The sequence below is a fragment of the Parasteatoda tepidariorum genome, chromosome 1 (assembly GCF_043381705.1).
Source record: "Parasteatoda tepidariorum isolate YZ-2023 chromosome 1, CAS_Ptep_4.0, whole genome shotgun sequence".
NCBI classification, from domain to species: Eukaryota; Metazoa; Arthropoda; class Arachnida; order Araneae; family Theridiidae; genus Parasteatoda; species Parasteatoda tepidariorum.
In genome coordinates, this window is record NC_092204.1 from 17,952,824 (window position 1) to 17,967,298 (window position 14,475).

The 14,475-nt window shown below is 28.7% G+C and overlaps 1 protein-coding gene across 1 annotated transcript in view; it reads left to right on the forward strand.

Annotated features, from left to right (window-relative positions):
- The window catches only part of LOC107438270 (Unconventional myosin ID), a gene marked incomplete in the record, with an annotated part of 57,245 nt that overhangs the window by 14,971 nt on the left and 27,799 nt on the right, over nucleotides 1–14,475 (forward strand). Inside the window, 2 exon segments of the mRNA XM_043044070.2 lie at nucleotides 12,021–12,229; nucleotides 12,845–12,932. Coding sequence (XP_042900004.1) covers nucleotides 12,021–12,229; nucleotides 12,845–12,932 — 297 coding nt within the window.

Genomic DNA, 14,475 nt, shown 5'->3' on the forward strand with positions numbered 1-14,475 from the left:
ATTTTGTGGCAGCATCAGGCATTTTATTTAAAATCAAGCTTAGAAGTTTTGTTTCTCATTCACTTAGCGTTTATTTGCATGGCATTTCTTTAAAAAATGTCATACTAAAAGGTTTTAGTCAAATAACTGAAGAGCTTGTACTACTAGCTGGGGAAGTCATAGTAAGTCACATGTTTTCAAAAGGTGACATTTTCTCATCTAATTCTTTTAGTACTTTACAAGTTTCTAGAATTTCCATTCGATTACAGCTCAATACTCAGAAACAACTTATTGTTACTAAGCAAGTCATTGTGTTTTTTCAACAAAATCTCTCTCCGAACCTGAACAATCGGAAAATGTGGCTTATCATTTTATTGCATCCAGCTCATCAAATGAACAAGGCGAATGAAAGAAAATGAAAGTCTATTCAAGATATTCACAATTTGCTTAGATTTTTGTGCCTGAATTTGAACTACAAAAAACGAAAAAGCAAATTTTTGCCAATGGCACAACTGTAGATATCAGAACTTGGATACATTTTTAGGCAATATTTGTTTAACATTGTAATTGTAATTTTGATAATGCGCAAATCGTATTATTCAATACTATAATTTCTTCCGTTATTCTATCAATATCCAAATTATTAGGACTTTCTCACTTTGTTAATTTCAAGAATAACTTTGACCCACTCTAGGATGTGGGTCAAAAGTTAAAATATGTTGAGTGCCCTCCTTTCTCTTCGGCATAAAAATATTTAAGCAGCTTTATTATGATTATTTTTTTTAGGAGCACGTGTCGTTTTCCGCTCTCGCTCTTCCGCTGTTAAATTCTTCCTAACTCTCATCACCATATTTCGTAGGAAGTCGTCTCAACTCGGTTTTTTTTTATACCCTTGATGGAAAGAGAGAAAGAGATAAGCGAAGAATTAGCTGTTTCTTCTGCTTTTTAACTTCGCTTATTTTTCAAATCGCCCGTTACAAACCTCTAAAAAGAATTGTTTTCGATGATTGTCATAAATTTAAACAAAGCTCATTTACTTGAATTAATTTTAATTAAATAAAAAAAAATGGAAAAAGCAGTACAAAAAAAAAGAAGAAAGAAAGGGACAGGGGTGCAAATAGTTCCTAAACAGAATGGGGGGAAAAAAAGAACAGTTTGTAAATTTTAACCAAAGTTTTGATTTTAAATAGTATATATTATGTTAGCGGACAAAAGTCTAGAATTTGAAACAAACAAATAATTTTAACTATTTGAAAGATGATTAAACTTTCAGTAAAAAAAATCGCTGATTTGGCCAAATTTCTTAAATTTTTGGCGAGATTTCTTAATTTTTTTTGGCAAGATTTCTTAATTTTTTTTGGCAAGATTTCTTAATTTCTACCAACTTTAGAGCTATGCAGTATTCAAATATTTAAAAATTAGACTACAAACGCTTTTCACTTTCGCGAAATTTTAACTTGATATTTTTTGCCATTTTCGATCATAAATAAAAGAACAGAATTTAACCTATAATTTTTTTAACAAATGTTACGAGCTAGCAACAATTATGAAATAGCCTATTATTCGATAAAAAATCATTGTTTCATTCGAAGGAAGAGTTTTTAGTCTAAGTCTTAGAAAACATAATTTCGGAGTTTTTATCCGTGATGAGCCTAATGCCTAAGTCTGTTGTTCCATGACTCAAAGATATCTTTTTTGAGTTATCTTTTCTGCTCTCATATTTTGTCTCCGTTTTTAAATTTTTTCGGTGAAGTTGAAGAAAAAAAATGATCAGTCGAAGTTAATAAATAATCAAAAATAAATATTGAATGTGATTGCCTAACGTTTCCAAAATAGAAAATAATATGAATAGTTTCTGCTTATTCGATATGAGGCCGAAAAACGTTTTCTGGAACATTCGATTAAAGTTTAAAGATTCATATGAGCTGCATGTTTTATGCAAACTTGTATTGGCCAAAGTAGATCGTCAAATGTTAAATTTTCAGATATCTTTGTGGCACACTATTTTAAATACTTATACTTAAAGCTTTCTGAAAATCAAGAAAGAAAATTCATTACCTTGGAAACATTTTAAGTTATTTTTACTTTTATAGTAGGAAATAAATTTGGGTTTTTCAAGATGTAAGCGTTGTCTGTTTTTTCCAAATTTAAAATAATTGTTTATTATGTGCTAGAAATTAGAACTGATTTTTTTTGCCGAAGTAACAAAATATTTTATTTTAAAATATATGCCATATTTTTTTTTCATTTCGTAGAAATAAAACAAAATATTATGACGCATGCAGTACATATTTGAATAATGTTTACATTTAAAAATCTCAGATATCAAAATTTGGGGAAAACGAAAGATTGAAAAAATTTTTTTGTGATAATTACTTGAATTTCGATTTAGCAATTCGTTGTTTCTCGTTTCGATTTCCGTGTATTATCTATCATTTAGGAGAGAGTTTCTTCGAACGTCAATATTTACTTTTGCGATGTTAAAGTAAAAAAGAAAAGAAAAAAAAATCAATCGAAATCATTGCGCAATATACTTGCGTGTAGATCTGAGTCATCCTCTTACTAGAAACGAAAGGGGAAAATAAAAAAAGAAGACAGCTTTTCCGTTTCCTATGGCGCGCGAAATGAACGGCTTATTTCTCAATCTCATTTTTAGAATAATCTACAGAGAGAAACAGAAAAATATTTTTTTTATGGTCACCGTTACAAGATCAACATTACGTCAGATCTTTTTAAAAGTTAGATCAGCTTCTTCTCACAAACACTGCTAATCGTTAGTTAAATTATCTATTTATTTAGTTCTTCGGAGAAAGCTTCTAAAATATTTGTAATTTTCTAGCTCGGTTGTGTATAAAATACAATATTTAAGGTGTTTTGTATTATTATGAATTGCGGGGTGGATTCTTCTAAATTTTGTTTAGTTCCAAGTTTAGAAGGAACTTTATTTTAATTAATATCGAACCCTAAAATCCTTCCCCCCCCCTTTTTTTTTTTTTCCTTAACCGAGCTAAATTTTTCTTTAAACTCAAAGTTTTCTCTGTTTTTGCACTTTTTCGAAATCAGTGTATTAAAATTATTTTTGAAATTTTGGATCCAGCAAAAGCCAATACGGAGTTTAAGGAGGAAAAATTTTCTTTTTAATTTTTCTTCTAAAAATTATATAAATTAACTTTGAACAAATCAAGTAGTCTAAAACAAAAACAAAAATTAAAACGTTGTTAAAAACCAAATTTTGTAACAGAAATGCAATTAATACCTTCCAAATACCTCCAGCTAACCAATTATAGATTCAATAGAGTTATATTTTAAAATGGAAATATTTAGATTTATGCAACTATAAAACTTAGATCAAACAGAACAATCCCGGTTCTCTATAGATCTTGCGGACTTGTTCGAAATAACGTTACCGACATACGTGAAAGGAATATTAAAGATAAATATATAAGCTAGCATGTTCAGCATCAAGCGTGTGCAAAATCTTCTCTTATGCTAAATGTTTCTCTAAATTATCCCCTTTATTTTTTACCTACTAACATCAACTCTAGGATTTGTAAACTAATTTCATGATTAATGTTGATGCGCGATTATCTCTTAGTTTTTCACTCGGCGGACTGGTACACAATTGCCAACTTAATATAACAAGTTAGCTCTCTTAAATTGTGACATTAAATAATTTTAAGTCAAAAATTGACACCCAGCAATTAACGTTGTTATAACCACTGCGCTGGCTGACTCATTTGTTGCATCGAAAGAATGATTTTCGAGATAAACATTTACTAATATCTCTTGAACCTTATTTTCTAAACAAATAATTCCATTCAGTGTCAACAAAAGAGTTCGAGAAACAATTAATAAGGTTCGCAGCATTTCAGTTGACCACTCTTGCGTTGCAATATTATCACTCAATCTGACTTAACTGGTTTCAAAATGAGTCTATCAACGAAGGTGTTTTTTTACTGTTAGTGGTTCTTAATTCATTTCTGCTTTGTCATGACTTTTTTTTTTTCAATTTGTCTTTCCGAATTGTTGAGCAGACGATAACAAAAAACTTTTCGCGGGAAAAAGTGTGAACACAATCTCTAATCATCTCTTCCGTTTTGTCAGTGTGTGGAATGTTCGTGCACGGTTGCTATTTCTGAATGTTAATTTTTAGATGTGATGTCGCAATTGAGTGAGCCATATGACCTACTTTTATTGAGCCTCGTTACACATTTTAGTATTTGTGAAGTAAGCGCGCATCCTAAACATTTCGAGGAATAATAAAATTTCTTATGTTTTGTGTGAAATAAAATGATCACAAAATATTGTCTTTTCGTTGAGATTATTCCTTATATATATTATTTATTCTTTATTTAAAGGCATATATGTACTCATATGGCATTCCAAAATAAATAAATTACGAGTTAGCTGTTTTAAAAAGACAGATCTAAATTGGTTTTCATGGAACGGTGGTAAATTTGCTTTTTATTTTATCATTTGAAACAGTCCAAAAAATACATATATACACTTATGTTAGAGAGGCAGTTTTATCATTAGGAATGTAATATTCAATAATTTTAAATTACATGTAGCATAGTTTTCTTTAAAATTAATCCATTTGAATATTTTTTTCTTAAAATTACTCTTGCTATGCATTACTTATACTCACTTTACTTTTTATTAACCTTTGGAGTTTTTTTTTTTTTTTTTTTAATCAAAAATTTGTTGTTACGAATGTAACATGTCCGCAGCAATTAGTTTTTATTTATTGTTTAAATGTAACTTTTTGAAAGTTATTGAAAATAGTAATAAATGCAAATGGCACCACGAGTTTTTTTTTTAATAAAAATTAAAATAATCTTAAGTTAAGCACATTTAAAGTCTGCAAAGTTATACGTCCGAAATTGTTAAATTGCTATGAGACTAACTTGTAAAATTAATCGGAAAATGGCTAATTTGTAGGAAAAAGATGAAGTCGTGCAACGTAATGAAGCTGTAGAGCTCCACGAAAAATTTGAAGCAAATTAAATATTTGTATTCATGTTTTCTTCTTCAGAACTTAAAATTACACTGTTATGCACTAGATCTGATAGTATTTGTTTCTCAAATAATTATATTTTGTGACAAAAATCATAAATATGCCAAAGAAAAAGTCGGAAATCATGTCAAGGAATTATAGCCTCGCAGTAAATAGTTTCATTTATTTTAATTTTGGATGAAAAGGGTACGAAGTTGACTCTACTCAAATAATATTAACTTATTTTTGATTAAATGCAAATTGACGTTTAATTGGTAAAATTAGTTTTGTATTCGGAGTCTCCATTATCTTGACTGGATTTCTATTGAAGATCTGGATAAAAATCCACATGGGTTTAAGGGCCTAAAACTAATTTTACATCCTTAAGATCAGATTATGGGATTGAGTGTTCCATTTAGAGTAATGGGCGTTTGGACAGTTTTTGGTACTTGAAATTCTGTGTTTTCATCCGTGAGATATCAGTGGGATAATTTTTTAACCGTTTCGGCCTGACTTTTGCAGCATTAAAATTTAGTATGGAAAGCAGTTTATGTTAATGCTGACATATTAAAGTAAGTATACTAGGAGTTTAAAGTTTTCCACATTTCCCGTTTTCCCGGAAATCTCCTGGGACTATATGTCGAAATCGTCTTGAATATTGTAAAAATACCTATATATTGCATTGGAATAAATAATGAAAAGAATATATCTGCATCATATTATTTATTCTTACCAGAAGTTGCTGTTATAAAATAATCAAAACAAGAACTAAAATTTTGACTTATAATATTTTTGTCACTAATGTAATATATTGTTCCACTGGTAAGTACGATTGATATATATTGTCCCAATGGTAAGTACGATTGGGGCAATATATCCCACTAAACAAAATGTGACAAAATTTCGAAGTCTGATACTAAATGGGCACAATTATTACTTAATAAGTACAAACATAACTATTTTACACAAAATATGGCACAAATGTAGTTGTACTAAAAAATAGTAGATGCAAAAATCATGACAAATTAAGTACATATAGAACACAAGGAACATATAGAAAGCATGCATTTTACTAGCACTGTAACTCTTTAATGGGCCATTTATTTCTACTAAAGCTAAAGGTATTTTTGGAATTGAAATTGATATAAGAATAGTAATTGATATAAGGAAAAAAAACTCATTTAGTTTATTAAACAAAACAAAAACAAAAACAAAAAATCTAAACTTTAATGCCATTTTTTTTTGATGGTAAGTATATTTACCACGTCCTATTAGGAACTTATTGACTTTTATTTTTCGTTATTTATAAAATAAATTTTTTAAATGCTACAAACTTATACTTTTATACGTCTTCTTAAACTACCAATTTTATTCAAACGCACTTCAAGAAAGCTGAAGTTATTAACAATTGGAAACCTAAATTAAAAGTGGAAAAAAAGCTCACCATGGACTTTAAAAATTGGTGGTAAGTATACTTACCACGGCCTTCGAAAGGGTTTAAATATAAAAATAACATTTTATGCAAAATGCGTAAAAGTTGGCAGGTATGCTTTAATCATATTTTTATTCCCTAATGCCTAAAGAACCCTGAAAACATAAAAACCCTTGCAAAATTGGGATCTGTTTATCCGGTATGAAATATAGTTTAATCTTTGGGACGTATTATCTCATTCGAGTCGAAGGGGTGAAACAAAGTGTTCTTAATATATATATATATATATATATTTGATAATTTTCTAGGATTTTGAATTTTTTTAAAGAAATACATACTTCCGTTCGCGAAATCTTTTGTAGCATTGATGTTAATGTCGGTTATAATTGCTGAAATAATCGAGATAGTACTTCGTTTCATTTCCCTGAATAATATAAATGCATTTTTATTAAAACACCTACTACACAAATAAAAAGAACTGAATTTCCATTTCTATGAATCATAGTAAACACATTCATTGCATGTACTTTTTAGACATAACCAAATCTTTTAAAAGTCACAGATGAAGTGAGATCAAGTATATTTTACAATGGGATAAATTTTTTTTTCAATATGTTTTCTNCTTGTATTCTCGAACCCAATCCAGAAATCAAGAGAATTTCAGGATCAAGTTTAGGGAGAAATTTGCCTTCGTGGAGGACTTTTTTTGATATGAACAATGTCAAGGATTAACCATCGCGTTACATCTAAAGGAAAACTATGAAAAACTCCCACGGTCAGCCTGATGACAACGAGACTCTAAGCCGTGATCCGTCAACACTGAGGATATTTTATGACAACACTGTAATCGGTGCAAGCCGAGTGCGGAATTCGTATCAACCAGCCATCACGGGATTTGAACCCGGTTCACCTCATTGAAAGGCGAACGCTCTAACCTCTGAGCCATTGCGGCTCTAAGTCTTGAATATCGTAAAAATACCTATATATTGCATTGGAATAAATTATGAAAATAATATAGATTCATCCAAATATTTAGTCTTACCAGAAGTTGCCGCTATAAAATAATCAAAACAAAAACTAAAATTTTGTCTTATAATATTTTTATCACTCATAGGACATATTGTCCCACTGGTAAGTACGATTGGGATATATTGTCCCAATGGTAAGTACGATTGGGACAATATATCCCACAAAACAAATTTTCAAAATCTGATACTAAAAAATTCTGATACTCAAAAATCTACACAAAAAATTTCTAAATCTGATACTAAATAGGTACAATTATTACTTAATAAGAACAAACATTACTATATATTACTCAAAATATGGCAAATATATATTTGTATTTACCTCAAAATTCAGAAGAAAAAAAATTAAATTCTCGAAATTAAATTAAAACGAGATTGACTGGCGTGCTCTCAAACAGAAGTCCAATGCCAAGTTTTTTGAGTCATATTGTTATTCCCTAACGCCTAAAGAACCCTTAAAACAAAAACCCATGCAAAATTGGGATCTGTGTATACATTAGGGAATCAAGTTTAATCTTTGGGACGCAAATATCCAGTGTTCGATTTATATTTGACAATTTTCTAGGATTTTGAATTTTTTTAAAGCAATACATATTTCCGTACGCGAAATCTTTTGTAGCATTGATGTTAATGTCGGTTATAATTGCTGAAATAATCGAGATAGTACTTCGTTTCATTTCTCTGAATAGTATAAATGCATTTTTATTAAAACACCTACTATACAAATAAAAAGAACTGAATTTCCATATTTATGAATCATAGTAAACACATTCATTGCATGTACTTTTTAGACATAACCAAATCTTTTAAAAGTCACAGATGGAGTAAGATCAAGTATATTTTACAATGGGATAAATTTTTTTTTCAATATGTTTTCTTCTGAAATCGAAAGTCAAGGTAAAGGCTCTCAATGTTCTTTTGTAATGTGAGTCACGATACACATGCTTACATCATTTCAGGAATGTTGATGCTATTTGAAAAACTTACTCAGATAGCCATTGGAAAGCTTTATGCTTTTTCATGGTTTCTTAAACTCTGAATGACTTATTAATCTAAAATTGATTGTATGTTCCTTTAAGAAATTAAACTTTTCAAATTTTTTTTCATTCAATTATTTTATTTATGCTGATTGTGTTATGTTTTATTAACAGTTAAACATATTCTAAATACTTCTAAAAATTGCAATTTAATCCAAGTTTTTACTAGAAAACGAGTGAGACTAAAATTTTCTTCTTTTTTTTTTTAGAAATATAATTAATCGGGTTACAACACTGTTAGATTTATTTAATTAATCGGGTTACATAACAGTATAAATTAAAATTCTTAATAAGAAAATATTAATGTAAAGATTTTATTTATTTGAAATGGAAGAAAATTTGGAGCATTTTAAGAAAGATCCGCTTATCACAAAGATGATTCGGTCATGTTTATTTTGATTTGTTTGAACTATCCATTATTTAAATTGAATTAGTTTTATTTGTGTTAGCGGCAAGGAGTTTTCAAAAGACGTTAATTAGCCAAGTGCAAAAAACCGATAAATTGAAAAAAAAAAAAAAAAAAAACTTTTTAATGCGCAACGAATGGCATTGTTGAAAAAAACAATCTTTTAAACAAGACTTAATTTACTTTTAAAATTATTTCTAGAACCGAGTCATAAGTTTTCTTAATTTATATATGACGTATTTTTTTTCCCCGTTGACGTAACCTACATTTTTAATTTCGATTTACTAACCACGAAAATGACTGAAATTGACTTTTCTTTTTTAAACTGGTTTCAGTTTTGTTTTGGCGGGGAATAAATGTTAGCGATTCTATTGACCCATATATCCGTTTCAATTTGTGAGTCGTACTTCAGTTTAAACGAATTATAATTGCCTGATTAAAATCTGGTTAAATAAATACGTAGTTTTATCTGTTAGTTATGAATTTATTTACTTCAATGAATCGTTTCCTTTGTTCGAAAAGTGAAATTTCTTCCAAGATTTATTATTATTTTTTGTAATTAATTAATTGTAACTTCTGGTATCGTTAAAATAATTCATTTTGTTCGTTTACGTATAGGTATCACGGAATATTGGCATCTTAAAGAAAGAAAGAGAAAGAAAAAAACTGTTGCAAGGAAATAATAAAAACTTTAATTGTTTATGAAAAGTACATTTAAATTTAAAAATTTATTATCGAATTGAACTATGAGTTATGCTGTGCTTTTTTAAGCCCATTTTTGGTTATATTTCTTTAAGAAGGGAATGACACCAGTGTATAATTAAGGTTTTAATTATTTATTTATTTTAATTTAATCTTTCTTCTCTTTGAAAAATAGGGAGGCAAAAAATCTCAATTTTTTTATTTTTTTTAATTATTGATTATGAGTCACAGCAAAAGGATCAAAGTTTCTGAGGTGATGCCTTTAATTGTATAGTTAATAAAAATATATTTAGCTTTATATTTCCTGATATGCCAACTAGGTGGCCGAGTGGTTAGAGCGCCTGACTGCGGAGCCGATGGTTGCGGGTTCGAATCCTGCTCAGGACATGGATGTTTCTTTTTCTCTGTGTTCTATGTCCTTTCTGTGATTGTGACCAGTCCTATAAACGGATTTGTGGTTGTGTGACGTGAACGACGCTGCTCCACCGCCGTGGCTTCGCCACAGGTACCCACTGGGAAGAGGTGCCCACTGGGTCCCGCAAGAAGAGAGTAGCAGTTCTGGCATTTAGAGGCCAATGGGACAATACATCCCAAGTGCCCGCCTTTAAAAAATATATATATTTTCCAATATATTTGGCTGTAGTTTAAATTCGACATTATAAATTTAAATCCTAATTTTTATGAAAATAATTTACAAATAAGCTTTCATTAATGATCATTTTTAAGAAAATATAAATTTGTACACGCCATAATAAAATCGTCATAGATTATATATTTGTTTCAAAATAAAAATAAAAAATTTTTTTCGTAAAAATAAAACTTTTTTATTAAATTAAAAAGTTTTATGTAAAAAGTAAGTTTATTAAGTCATTAATGTTCCCCAACGGCTTTGAATTTTTTTTTTTAATGTAAGTTAACAAAAATAAAAGGATTTTGTCTTCGTTCCTAAAATCCCGTTCTAGTAACCTCTATTGGATAGAAATACTTATCACATGAGAAATACATATAACATGTCAATCATTTTCTGAAATCCATACAAAAATGATTTGATCACTCCTAGCACTCAAAAGTTACTAAAGTTGACCTTTTATACGTATTTATATAAAAAAAATTGGCAAGAATTAATTAATTTTTTAAAAACATTTCTTTGAAATGACGCCTTTCTTTTGCAAAAACTATATTATTTCATATTCCTTATGGAAATAACTAAAATTTTATTCTGTAGCTTATATAAGTTTATTGTAAGTTGTTATCTTTTAGAAAACCTTCACAGATGTTCAAATACAAATTTTCGTTTTATTATTATTTTTTTTTAAAGTTCTTAATTTTTCAACAAAAGATGTATTTTATAAGTGCGAAAATCGTTGTTTATGTATTTTTATAAATTTTGTTTGAGTCCATTGTAATTTGTAGAAATTTAAATAAATTATAGGATTCATACAAAATTAAAATTCTTGGGCCGCGATGGCGCAGGGGATAGAGCGTTCTCCTTCCAATGAAGTGATCGGGGTTCGTATCCCAGCAATGGCTGGTCGATACAAATCCACATCTGGCTTGCACCGACCACAGTGCTGACGTGAAATACTCTCAGACGGATCATGGGTTCGAGTCCCTTTGCCGTCAGCCTAACCTTGGGAAGTTCGCTTGGTCTTCCTCTCCATTAAAGCAAATACGGTTTAGTTCCATCAAAAAAGTCCTCCTTGAAGGCACATTTCTCCCTATACTTTATCCAGTAGTTCCCTTGTCTTCTGGATTGGGTTCAAAATTACAAGGCTATGCAGTTGAATAATAGTATAAACTCAAAATCTGGTCGGCTGTTCAACAACGATTGTAAAATATAAAAAAATTAGGAAATTTTTTTTTTTTATTCTTTACAAAATATTTTTCCATTAACATGTTTTAATAAATAAAAACATTTTAAAAATCTACTTGGACTTACCCAAATCATAATAAACTAAATTCAATTTCTTGAAGCAGCATAGATACTTTTCTTGAATTATTACCTTGGACTACTGCAGTTACTTTTATAATTATTAAAATTAACATTCTATATTAATATACAAGCCATTAAAAGTTAAACTGCTCAGACAGAAATTATTTTATTTCAATGATGCTGACCTCTTACGAAAAAAATATAAATTTTTATTCATTTTGAATAAAATTAGATGTATTTTTACATTATTTCTTTAAAAAGTATAAAGAGAAATGCTAATTTCTTTTTAATAACTCTAATTTAGACTGAGTTCTCCCGGTATAAGTTAGAGTCATTAATAAATAAAGAAATTATTGGAATATATATCATTAATAGAAAGTTAATTAGTAATAAATAAAGAAATTTCCTTCGCACATAATTATTACTAACATATACATGATTTTTTTCTAGTTAAATAGATAGTTGTTATATACTTCAGATTAATGTTAGTAATATCTTTGTTTACAGGTACAATGCAGGTCATATTTATACATATATTGGTGAAGTATGTGTCTCTGTCAACCCTTACAGAACAATGAATATTTATGGTCAGGATTATATTAATAACTACCAAGGCCGAGAAATTTTTGAAAGGCCACCTCATATATTTGCTATAGCTGATGCTGCCTATAAATCTATGAAGAGAAACTCCCTTGATACTTGTGTCGTTATATCGGGTAAGACAATTTCATTTTGCATCATCTCTTACTACACGTTATTCATATGAGAAAAAAAAGTAAATAATTAAAAAATCGTTATTTATCTACACAAACTAAATTGTGCATAGAACTAAAAGACATTTCACAATTAATAAATTTAAAATAATTCCAATTTTTTAAAAATGTGTTGTTTGTTACTCTTCCTATGCGTTATATGAGTTAGCAAAACACATTTTTAGTGCTTCATCCAATAAAAAAAAAAGGGATTTATTGTATTCAGTGTCATTTGGTATGATGCTGTTGTTCAAAGCTAACTCATAATAGTCAAAATTTGCTACAATAAAGCAATTTTTTGTTGTACTTATTCCTCCCGTAGGCCTATAAAAACCTCTTTTGACATTATCTATACCAAAACTGCTTAATATTGGTGTGGTCAGTGGTTGGAAAATTACATTGGATTTGTGGCCATCAAAATTGAAAAATTAGTTGTGTTAGAAACCTGTTTTTTTACTAAACTAAAGTAAAAAATATTTGTCAGGAATCACTACAAACTAGTTTTTTTGTATCTAGTTTTGCAAACTAGTTTTTAGCATTTTGATATCATTGCATTACCTAAATTCTTTTCCTTTACAGGTGAAAGTGGTGCTGGTAAAACTGAGGCATCTAAGATAATTATGAGATATTTAGCAGCAATTACAAATACTAGTGGTCAGAAAGAAATTGAAAGGTAAAATTGGCATTATAATTTTTAAAAATATTATTCTCCAAAAGGTTTTTTTTTTCCTCTATTAGAAGAGAGATCAGCTGTACACTTTTAAAAAGATTTTAAATACCTTGTTTACATAGAAAACGTTTCTAACTAACTTTATTTAGATTACATTTATTTTGTGTAATCACATTTATTATTACAAAATGCAGTTATAAATTTCCAGAATTGATCTAATAAATCCAAAAATATTTTGTGCATTACATGTCTATTTATGGAGTGTCGAAGTAACTTTCGTAATGTACTTAAATATAAAAGCTTCAGATACTACTTTTAAATTCCCCTATAATTCTGTTGTTGAACTTTTCTTAATGTCTTCAACATTCTTAAACCTTGTTTACCATTGTCTTTGAACATATCTTTTGAGGAATATTTGTTTCTGAAATGATACATTTTACTGAAGGAACAAGGTTAAAGAACGTCAGAATTGAGGAGTATTTCGAAAAAGACTTTTAAAAGTTGTTCCTAAAACATTTAAAACTGATTACAGAAATGCATTAAATTAGGTGTAGGTTATTTCGAAGCTTATCCAATGAGTATTCACAATTTTTTAAAAGATTTTTAGGTCAGTCCTTGAAATTTTAGCCGCATCTTGTATACTTAATTTTTTATTTTGTTACTTAGTAAAACCTTTTAATAGGCTTTGTTTTTATATTTTTTCTCTAAATTTTATTGATATTTAGTGGTTTTTATCCTTTTGTTTTAGATATTGATTTCTCTAATTCTTATTCGAAAATATCAAATAGACACTTAATGTGTGGCTAGTTAAACCGCTTAACTACAAAGTAATGATAAAAAATAAGTAAAATTTTGATGTTGGATTTCTAAAAATATTATTACAAGTGATCTTATCTTTGCACCTACCTATTTTGTATACTGTGTTTGTTGGCATGGTGGTTTGGTAAAATCTACAGAATAAACAAGTTTATACATCCTAAAATTAAAATAGTCATGACTATTTATTTAAAAACTAAAAGTCATATATTTAAATTTTGGTTATAATCTATTGAATTTGAATAGTTAAAATGCTACTTTATGGCTAAATAATTAAGATATGATTGCCCTGTTACGGTTGGGTATAGAATAAAAAATGAAAAGTTGCAAAAATGATAACAATTTAGAAAGAAAAAAAAACTAAAAATTAATGGCCGGGTGAAACATATAGTTAGTACATTTTTTGAAGTGGTGTCGCAAAACATTTATAACCCATAAGGAATAGTAAATTTTCTTCTTCAAAACTAAGTTCCAGAAGATAACAAGTATATTCTAAAAAAACATACCTCCTTCTCCATAGAAGCTACCTGAGTCTAAGATGAAACAAACAGAAAAAAAACTTGGCTAGTGAAAATGAATTAGTCCAGTTCTTTTTTTGAAAAAAATCTTTGTTGTTTTATTGGATAAGAACATGTTAAAAATCATCATATTGAGGCACATCATGTAAGGAATCATCAATGGCACATCCTAAAAATGTGGTAACTAGTGATAACTGGAACAGGAG